Source organism: Pinus tabuliformis, chromosome 9 (assembly GCF_031772625.1).
Source record: "Pinus tabuliformis cultivar Carrire ecotype Pingquan chromosome 9, CPIR1, whole genome shotgun sequence".
Lineage (NCBI taxonomy): Eukaryota > Viridiplantae > Streptophyta > Pinopsida > Pinales > Pinaceae > Pinus > Pinus tabuliformis.
Genome location: NC_142307.1, coordinates 790304286 through 790315556, shown reverse-complemented (window position 1 = coordinate 790315556; position 11271 = coordinate 790304286). Strand labels below are relative to the sequence as shown.

The following is an 11271-nucleotide window of genomic DNA, read 5'->3' as shown; positions in this document are numbered from 1 at the left end:
GCGGCCATGGGTGATGAATTTTGTCCCGGAACGAGAGACATTCACATCAGTGCCGGTATGGATAAGACTCTACTCCCTACCTTTAGATTATTGGCTGCCAGAATCCTTAAAAGCCATAGGCAATAAACTAGGGCATTTTTTAAAAATATCAGATGCCACACTGTGCGGAAAATACACCTCCTTTGCCCGAATATGCGTAGAAATGGACCTTTCTGGAGCTCTACCAGATGAAATCATTCTAGAAGTATATGATGAAGAATGGGTGCAGGCAGTGGACTACGAGCATGTCCCTTTCAGATGTCGCAAATGCCATGAACACGGGCACCTCTTCAGAGACTACCCTTTAAACAAAATGGAGAGCAGTATTAAAGCCACCTCAGGGAAAGATACTGAAGGCTTTACCAAAGTGGGAGGCAGAGGGAAAGGAGGGAGAAAGAACCAGAAGAAAATCAACGAGGAAAAGCAACCTAGTCATAATAGATTCAAGATATTAGAAGAAGAAGATGGGAACAATGGAGCGAACCAGGTACTGGAGGACAGTCCTGCAGAGAAGGAAAAGGATGACAACATGGAGGATAGACCTGAAAACAACCAACAAAAGGAGGATCTACCAAGCACTATGGAACTTGACAGGGAACATGAGATGACCCCAAGCGAAGTGGGAACGAAGGATCATGAGTTGCAGGAAATTATTGAAAGGGAGCATCTTGATCTAGAAAAGTTCCCGGTGCAAGGAACTGCCAAAGGGGTGGATTCGCTACCTCGAGAAGAGTTTAACAGAGTACAACAACTCTTGCTCTAGAGATCTCGGGCAAAGGGTTCTGGGGTCAAAAGAAACCATGATAGTCAGGACAACAGAGGGGTAAAAATGATGGAGGCAACATTGGGACAATCTCCCAAGAACCCAGGTAGGAAAAGAGGAAAAAAAAGACAGAATGAGTTGCTGATAGAGTGTGGAAAACTCATGATCAACTCAGGTAAGATGAATGACCTTACTAGTTACTCATTTATTAATCTCTCTTAATGAAGCTTACAACATCGAATATTAGGGGTCTAGGAAGTAAAAGGAAACAAAGAAATCTCAGCAATAGAATGAAAGAAGAAAAACCAGATATGGTGTTTATCCAGGAAACAACACAGCAGGAGGAATTCTAACACTTTGGAACCCCCAGAAACTTGGAATCCTAGATGTTGAAGCATCCAGGAACTACCTATCAGTGGTTATCCAACCTTTGGGTGATAAGGAAGTTTATTTGATCACAAATGTCTATGGTCCACAAAAACTTGAAGACAAACTCAGGCTTCTGACCTCACTAGAGGAGCTAAGAGAAAGATATCTGGTTATCCCCTAGATTCTGGGAGGGGACTTTAATATGATCAGATCTCTCTTAGAAAAAAAAGGTGGGACCAGATCACTAGGTAGAGATTCCATAGCATTTCAGAACTTCATAAACAACATGAGGCTAGTGGATACAGAGACAAGAAATGGTACCTTCACCTGGAATAATAAGAGGGGAGGGGCTTCTCAAGTTGCCTCTAAACTAGATAGATTCATTATCTCTGAGGACCTCATCCTCACAGGCCTTGACTTGTCGGCTATAATCCTTCCTTTTGGAGGCTCAAATCACTGGCCTATTCAACTTGAAGCTTCCTTTATAGGCACTCTGAGAAATAGACCTTTCAGGTTTGAAAACATTTGGCTTACCCATCCTGACTTCATTAGCAATATTGAAAAATGGTGGATAGAAGATATGCACATTCAAGGAACTAAAATGTTCCTTCTGCATCAGAGATTGAAACACATCAAACTTAGGCTTAAAGATTGGAATAAGAATGAGTTTGACAATATCTTTGAAGCCAAAAAAGTAGTTGAATGGAAACTACAGGGAATTAACCAGGTCCTCATCACAGATGGCTTCACTGAGGAAAGTAAAATACAAGCTGACTCTCTTCAACAGGAATGGGAAGGCTTATGCAAGCAAGAGGAGATCTTCTGGAGACAGAAATCGAGGGTACAATGGATAAAAGAAGGAGAAAGAAATACAAGGTTTTTTCACAAGTCTACCATGGATCATAGGTCTCATAACATGATTTCAAAACTCAAAGATACTCAAGGAAAACAGCTCAACACCCACAAAGAAATAGAATCTGCTCTGGTACAACATTTCCAAAGCATAGCAGAGGAGCCTCTCATAGACATATCACAATTCATCAATGACTTCACAAAACACATTCCTAAGCTTGTGACAAGAGAAGACAATTATAATCTTAACAAGCCAGTGACTGAAGAGGAGGTCAGTGAAGTCATCAAAGAGATGCAAAATGGGAAAGCTCCTAGTCCGAATGGTTTCAATGTCGACTTCTTCAAAGCATGTTGGGAAATAGTCAAGCAAGATATCCTCGATGTGGTGGAGGACTCAAGGAAAAAAAATTTGTTTTGAAGGCGCTCAATACCTCTTTCATATCTTTGATTCCAAAGCAGGAAAATGCTATGACACCAAATAGATTTAGACCCATAGCATTATGCAATGTGGTGTACAATTTTTTTTCCAAAATAATTGCAAACAGGCTTAAGCCCCTTCTTACAACTCTTGTGTCTGAGGAGCAAACTGGATATGTGGAAGGAAGGCAAATTCTAAATAACATCATTCAAGCTCATGAGGTGGTTCACTCACTCAAGAGCAATAAGCAGGCAGGTATGATCATACAACTTGACCTAGAGAAGGCTTATGATAAGCTAAGCTGGGCATACATCAGGGAAGTACTAATAGCATATGGCTTTGACCATAACTGGATAAGATGGGTAATGGCCCTTGTTACCACCTCAAGTTTTTCAATCCTGCTAAATGGCTCACCATCCAAAACCTTTAAGCCTTCGAGAGGACTCAGACAAGGAGATCCGCTCTCACCCTTCCTCTTTATTCTCATGATGGAAGGTTTAGGCAATGCGATCAAATCTGCCAAAGCAGAAGGCAAAATCCAGGGTCTTAAACTCACCCTGAATGGGGATGCCTTGACTCATCAACAATTTGTGGACGACACCATGCTGCAGGGTACACCCACGGTCAAGGAAGCTCTAGCCTTCAAGCAAATCCTGAACGACTTTGCTATGGCTGCGGGTACAGAGGTAAGCCTTACCAAATCAAATATTTTCTTTTTTAATACTGACATTGCTATTCAGAGAAACCTCACCAGAATTCTAGGTTTTCAAAGAGATCAGCTACCCTCCAAATATTTGGGAATACCTCTAACAGACAAACCTCTAAGCAAGGCAGTTTGGGAGCCAATTACTAATAAACTCCAGGACAAAATCTGGAAATGGACAAACAGGTCTTTGAATTTAGCAGGATGGCTAGTGCTTACAAAAGTTGTCCTACAAACTGTCCCCATCTTCATGTTTTCAGCCCTTCTAGCTCCTAAAGGAGTTGTGCAACACATCAGAAATATCTAAAGAGATTTTCTTTGGGGCAAAGGGGAAGAGAAGAAGAAATGGGCCTTGGTAGCTTGGGAAAAGATTTGTAACCTAAGACACATGGAGGTTTGGGACTTGATGACCCTGAAACCCTAAGCAAAGTTTTGGGGGAAAAACTATGGTGGAGATGGCTAAAGGAATCGGTTACCCCTTGGGCCAAGGTATGGAAACAGAAATATGCAAATAATTGGCAAGAAAGGGAGCACATTCGAATGTTTGGGCTCATCAAAGGCTCCCACATTTGGAACAAAGCTTGGGAGAATAGAGCCATTGTTCAAAAACACAGTTTCTGGGAAATCAGAGATGGAAACCTAGCTTGGTTTTGGGAGGACAATTAGCAACAGGAACCTAACCTGTTAAGAGAAGAATTTGCCAATCTCAAGAATGATACTGACGACAAAGGTTTACTTAGGGTAAATGACTTCTGGGATCAGGATAGAAGCGATGGAAAATGGAGAATATGGAAGAACCTAGTATACAGTGATGACTCCCCTTTGAAGGCCCAGGCAGAAGCTCTTGCAATTATCTTGGAACAGAGAAAGATTCTAACATCAACATCTTCAGACCAACTGAGATGGGGAAAAAACAATGAAGGCAACTTTAACCTCAAAGAAGCCAAGCGAATAACCCTAGGGCTTGACTTTCCAAACCCTGATAAGGTATGGAAGGACCTATGGCAAAACCAAAACTGGATGAAAATCAAATTGTTCATGTGGTTGGTGCAACATAAAAAGATTCTGACTTGGGAAAATCTTTAGAAAAGAGGTGTAGCCGGTCCATCTAGATGCCAGCGATGTGAATACAAGAAGAAACAATGGAACACCTACTCAACCTTTGCCCATTCACCTCCACCTTGTGGAATTGGGTGGCTTCAATCTTTAGACAAACGGACAGGAACATTTGCAGCATCACCAACACTATGAGGAATTGGAGGAGAAACTTCTCCGAAAATGAAATAATCAACAAAGCTTGGGCTATGGTTCTAGGATTTCTAATCTAGGATGTCTAGAAAGAACGCAACAATAGGATCTTCAAGAACAAAATTGGTTCATCCCAGAGCATCATGGCTCAGATCATAAGATAGCTCAAAGAGACTGTAGGAACCCTTCTAAAGAAACCCCCTGAGAACCAACCTCAAGACCAAGATGCACAGATACTTCTTCATTTGGGCCTACAGGGGCTTTTCCCCCAGGGCATAAACAAGACTGTAAGTCATATAACAGCTGATAAGGACTTCTGGCAACCTCCCCCTCATGGTTTTATGAAATGCAATATAGATGGAGCCTCTAAAGGAAACCCTGGTATGGCTGGTTATGGCAGAGTAATAAGAGATGAAAAGGGTTTCATAAAAGCCATCTTTCATAGTCATTTGGGGAAGGCCACTAATAATATGGCAGAGCTCATGGCCCTTGAGCAATGCCTAGAAATCTTGATGGACTCAAATTTACATAATACCATCATTGAAGCTGATTCTGAATTGATAATTAATTCAGTCAAGAAAATATGCAATGGCTCAGCACCAGAAAAAGTGTCGAAACACTGGCAGTTACTGCAGGTCTATCAATGTATTCAATCCCACCTGCGAACCATGAGAACCCTTAGTTTTGTTCATGTGCGCCGAACAACCAACAGGTTAGTAGATATTTTGGCAAACGAAGGAGTACTCTGTTCCAAAAGCAATAAAAGATATGACTGGATGGGGACTCCCCAAGGACGATTGCGGGAAGATTGTCACAAATAGGCAACCTTAGATAGGGAGTACTTTCAGAGCATGAGAAATAAGCAGAGTGAAGATTGATGGAAACAGAAGATTTTTGCTCAACATGGGGAAGTAGCATATGGTAAAGTGTGAGCAGGATGACAGGTACCCAACTAAAATTTGCCTTTGGTTTTCGAGCGGGAAATTGCACCTTGAACTCTATAATCCTATGGTTTTCGGGTGGGAAACTACATACAGGTTAAGTCTATGTATGGACCTGAAATACATTGAATGTGGCCTATTAATTCTTTGGGCCGTTTGCTTAGTTAATGTGTGGGCATGTTGACGAGATCGCAGTCATCCTATGGATTTCGGGCGGTAATCTGCAAGACTGTTAATTTTCCAAATGGACCCGAAATTCATTTAGGCGGTGACTTATTTATGCTTCGGGTCTGTAAGGGTAGTTATGTTACGGGCTAGTTGCACAGACCTTTTGGGATCTCTTGCATCCGGTGGATTTCGGGCGGTTAAACTGCTCGTGGGTTATCTCTTCATTCGGACCTGAAATAGATTAGAGAGATGGCACATTTTTCTTTTCGGGTCCGTTTGAATGGATAAAGGGTAAGCATGGTGGCAACCCAATATCGCCTCTTGACCGTTGGATCTTTGAAGGCTGATCGCATGGTCTTCGGGATATCATGTTCTACGAAGGCTATGAGTGGTTACTTGGCATAGTTTTGTGGGCCTTCGACACGGTGGTCCCCGTCAACAAAGGTTTTTTGTGGCTCGGCAGTGAGGATAGAAGGTTTCTATTTCACCGGTTGTCCCGAATGACGCCTTAAGGGCAGGTTGTCCCTTAGTTTCTCTGCACGCTTGGATAAGCGGTTGTGTGGGCCACAACTCCTTTGTAGCTAGTGCTGCCTTATGTATATTATGTACCTTTTTACAGATTAATAGAAGGACCTACTCTCACTTGATAAAAAAAAATAAAAAAATAAAAATTGGTCAATACTTAATATGGAGTTAACATTTAAAAGATATTAATAACAAAATTAATTCAAAAAGATATATAGATAGATATGTAACATTTTAAAATTTATAGTTTCCAGAGTTGGCTGAGTCCCCCTTGTCACACTTAGTGGTTGCGCTGGCACTAAGTGATCAAGTACATTTACTAATATTCCCTAGACGTAGTGGTCATGTGTCTTGGAGGACATTAAAAAAAAAAAAGAAAAAAAAGAAAAAAAAAAAGAAGAAAAAACCACCATTTATAAAAATATTAATAACCAAGAAATTTCTATATATTATACAAAATAAGAGAAAAATAAAATTTTCTTATAGTTAAAACATTTGATTAGTGTATTGTTAAAAACCATGATAGATCCATTTTAACTCCAAAAATACCAAGAGAAAAGAGAAATCAAACCTCATAGTTTTAAAATTTTAATTTAATATATTAATAATGCCGAAATAAGTAACAAGAACCATACTTATAGGTGCCACCTACAATCACATCAAGTTGTTGCCTAGAAAACCTCCTTACCCAACATAATAGCCTACAAACCATACCATATAAATAAACCAGAATTACCTCCGAAAACTCACTAAACGGATTTCAACTAATACCCTTTATAAACAAGTGCTTTAATAAAACATTCAATCACATAAAAACCCTCGGGCTCACTCACACGGTTTAAAGTAATGCCCATTACAAACTAGTGCTTTAATAAAACGCTCAATCACCGAAAAAACACCCTTGCCCTTGCCGGTAGACTAATTAGATTATTTAATTTATATATTGTTTCAAACATAATAAAAAATAATAGATCATTTAATTTAATTTATATATAGTTTTTTAAATATAACATATAGAATTTATTTGAAAAAAATATATATTATTTTTTTGAATATGGAAAAAACCAAAAAAATTGATATCTAATTTAAATGTAATCTTAGTTTAATTTATATATAGTTTTTAAAATATAACATAGAATTTATTTGAAAAAAATATATTATTTTTTTGAATATGGAAAAAACCAAAAAAAAATTAATATCTAATTTAAATGTAATCTTAGAAATAAATTATGATTGTTATATTTTTTTTAATAAAAAATGAGTAAAAATAAAATCACAATTGCAGCCGGGACTTCTGAATTAATCATGGATCTTTGATCTTTTCATCGATGTACGTATTTCATAATAAATGCCTTGTGATTAGGTTCCTCTTTGGCCCTTTTTCTTTCCCTAGTCGGAGCTGTCCGCGCAGAGCGCGATAGAATAGGGATGAAGAAGCCATTCTAGGGTTCTGGGGTTCTGCCAGGGCCAGGAGTCCTTGCTGCGTCTAGCAACCCTACCATGCGCTACAGTAACCAAGGAATGTTGTTACAACTTTTGTTCCGTCAGTGTATGTCTGTCCAACATTAAATTCTAATTCTCAGAGAACCCATGGAACCCCCGGGTCCTAGTTCAGTTTCACGGCGGTTAAACCCCGTGTACAAGATATCTGGAAATTCGAATGAAGCAAACCAGAAGGAACAGAAAATTGGAATGATTCGCCAAAGAAGAGAGGAAACAGAATTTGCGTGGGATTAAATGCGCCGCCTGGCACATGACACGCGCCTGCAGGGTTTTACCGCCATCGATAATATCGCGTGTGACGGCATTTAATTCGTGTATCGACCTTGAATAGTGTTTTCGTGCGCTGAGCCGCCTGCATTGCACAATTAATTAATTTACCATAATGACTGCGGGTGCCTGCAAGCCTTGCAGGCGGCTGCCATTTACTCTCTGTTTTGTACGTCCCGCAAGGATGAAAATGATGCCCTCATTATCCCACACCGCACTTCCCTCCTTCGTATAAACGACATGACAGGACAATTATACTTTGAATTTTCATCCGATCGGTATTCTTTTTGTCATCTTAAATTTGAATTTGACATCCGAAGAGATTTCGTAAGAGGCAGGGGTGTTGCAGAGGCAGCGTTCTTGTGGTTATCATTATTATTCCGTTTTCTGTGCTGTAAATTCAGCAATGGTCAGGACCTGGAAATATGCGATAGGCTGCTTCGCATACCTTCTTCTCATCAGCTTCGGCATCCTTTTCTTCTTAGTATGTTCAGGTTGGTTCTGATTCAATTCTTGCACTGTCTATGCTGTGGTTAATAGGCTAATCATGAAGGTCTGTGTACAATGTTTGTACAAGGACAGATCCATATTATGTTCAGATCTGTGATGTTATGTTGCTAAAGGAATTGTAAACCTCGACGTGTGTTAAACCCTTAAAGAGAAACCTCTTAAATTTTCTTACAGCCGTTTCTCAGTCTTCTAGGGTTTTTGGAATGGCCAAATTTTAGGTAGATTTGTCATGAAGGCGTTAATTCTTGCTAGAAATTCTTAGAATGGTTATTGTGGAAAGGCTGGCACACTGTAAACAATTATAGGATTATTAATAGAAAGAGGGAACTAGAGTTTGTGTGGTGAGCTTTTTGTATTAAGTTTTGTTAAATTTGCATTGCTGACTATTCTTTCTTCAGGTTCTAAGAATATGACTAAAATTCAAGGATATCATGCCATGCCCGAGGGAATACTTGGCTTCCGAGGAAATACTGAGGCATCGAGGTATAGAAGTCGCAGATTACTTGGTATGTTCAGCAAGGGTTTGTTGTGCTATCTTCTGACATCTGAATACGTATTTGATATTAGGGTACAGGGTGGTTTCTATACACATGGATCCTAGTTATTTCATCTTCATCTTCATTCTGAGTTTTATGTGATATTAGGTTACATGGTGTTTTACATACAGTCATAGATCCTAGGTATATCATCTTCAGTTCACTTTGGGATTTATTCATTTAAGATTTATGTGATATCAGGTTACATGATGGTTTACATGCACACATAGATCCTAGGTATATCTTCATTTAACTCAGGATTTATGTGATATTAGGTTACATGGTGGTTTACATACAGACATAGATCCTAGGTATATCATCTTCATTTCACTCGGGATTTCTTCATTTAAGTCCGGATTTATATGATATTAGGTTACATTGTGGTTTACATACACACGTACATCCTAGGTATATCATCTTCATTTAACTCAGGATTTATGTGATATTAGGTTACATGGTGGTTTACATACACATATAGAGCGTAGGTATATCATCTTCATTTAACTCGGGATTTATTATATTAGTAGTCTAAAGCGTATTTAAAATGTCTAGCAATTGATAATGAATAAATGACAGTGCAGCATTACTTGAGGATTTTAATTATTCTTAGAGCTTAATAGAGTTTTTTAATCCATCTTTGGGGTTTTACAGATAGTATCCTAGCACTTCATAGATGTGGGTTTCCAATAATAATCAGACATCCTTGATACCCTACACCTGTTGATCTAGAGAGCCGCACTTCTTTGAGCAGGTCACCTATGATAAAAATAGGAAGATAATCACAATAGAATTCACGAGTTTGGAGAGCAGACTTTAACCTCTGTAAATTTCTTGCGTCTCCAAACCAGATTCCCTCTTCCATTATCCTAATTGAGATCCATTACCAGTATACCACCTTCAATTATGCTGATTATTTAATCTAAAACGGTACCATAAGAAATTTGAACCTTGATAATATCTAAATGTGAACTCAAAATATTAACCAAACTGTTTTTTTATATGGATTGAAGATTATTAACTTTATTCAGGCAAATCAATCTATCATGACCTCAGTACTCTCTTCATATTATGTTCACATTGTAGATCATTTTCCCGTTGTTTGATTTTTTGAACTTCCTCTTACTGACAATAGGAGGAAAGTGAAAGTGGTCTTTGTTTCTATGTATTGTAAATCTCACGATCTTGTAAATTCAATGATTGTTGTAAATAGAGGACTTTTATATGTTATCTCAATGTTTGAAAACATCCACCGTTACAAAACAATCATTTTTAAGTCACCTAAGAAATATTCCCTTCATTAAAGTGCACCAGATCCAAAAAAATGGCTCTCTGGGGCTCTGAGATCGTCTAATTAGCATTATCTATGTACTTGAATATTGTTTTCACTGAAACCTGGTATATGATCAATATCTACACGGTATTTGTACTCTAATTCAAGGATCAATACAAATCCCAAACCTTGGAGTTGAATTTCTGTTGATACAAATATCCAGAATTTGGTTGGTCAGCTCTAATTATTCTCTTCATTTACAAACGATCACGTCATTTGATGTAATTTCTCACTTAGGGTTTTGCCTGTGAATTTGTTTTCTGCAGATACGTGTACGAGGAGGGACATTAGTATTTCTCAGAGCCGGGATTCTACTCCTGGCATTCCCGAATACATGGTTCAGATTGTCAATACTTGCATTTCTGGGTGCGCGCCATACGACGTTCATTTGCATTGTGGCTGGTTTGCTTCTGCTAAAATGGTGAATCCTAAAATTTTCAAGCGGATTGCCTATGATAACTGCCTCGTCAATGAGGGGAAGCCTCTGAAGCCAAGCCAAATGCTCAGTTTCACATATTCAAATACTTTTATGTACCCCCTAACTTTCAAGTCAGCCAAGTTTTGTTAGATAAACACCCTGAGAATTATTCGAGTCCAGTGCCTCGTTGATGGAAATATATTATAATTTGTACAAAGGCAGTACATATGGTATTTATCTTTAGAAATGAATGGCATCATAGGACTGGGCAGAAAATTTCATGGTCCATTTAAGGTGTAACCGTATATCAATAATGTGATATGCAAATTTCATGGTCCATTTAAGGTGTAACCGTATATCAATAATGTGATATGCAAATTTCATGGTACAATTTTTACTTGAAGTTTCATATCCCACCTCATGAGCAGTTCAGTTTGCAAGAATAAGATTTTGTAGTTTGCAGGTCTCCATGAGTGAATTGATGTCTTTATTACCGTGAAAGAGCTCAAAGGTCACTTATAAAATTAAAGGTCTTAATTCAAATTTCCTGAACTTTTTAGGATAGAAATATTTTGTTTCCTTAAACCTAGATGTTAGTTTTATTTTCAGCCATTCAGATTTGATCTTCAGTAAACATTTATCATCATCATCAATATTTCAGCTATAATGAATACGATATAC

General features: G+C 38.5%; 1 protein-coding gene across 1 annotated transcript; it reads left to right on the top strand.

Moving 5' to 3' along the window:
• The first annotated feature begins 7397 nt into the window (after positions 1-7397).
• Positions 7398-10993, top strand: LOC149151109 (protein TAPETUM DETERMINANT 1-like). Its single transcript, XM_089441596.1, has 3 exons — positions 7398-8290; positions 8705-8812; positions 10439-10993. Exons 1-3 carry the CDS (start codon positions 8203-8205, stop codon positions 10738-10740), a joined length of 498 nt encoding a protein of 165 aa, XP_089297722.1. The 5' UTR covers positions 7398-8202; the 3' UTR covers positions 10741-10993.
• Positions 10994-11271: the final 278 nt, after the last annotated feature.

Coding starts and splice junctions, on each gene's coding strand:
- LOC149151109 (XM_089441596.1), top strand. CDS start 8,203: ATGGTCAGGACCTGGAAATATGCGATAGGCTGCTTCGCATACCTTCTT. Junction 8,291..8,704: donor TTTCTTCTTAGTATGTTCAG/GTTGGTTCTGAT, acceptor TTCTTTCTTCAG/GTTCTAAGAATATGACTAAA. Junction 8,813..10,438: donor TAGAAGTCGCAGATTACTTG/GTATGTTCAGCA, acceptor TGTTTTCTGCAG/ATACGTGTACGAGGAGGGAC.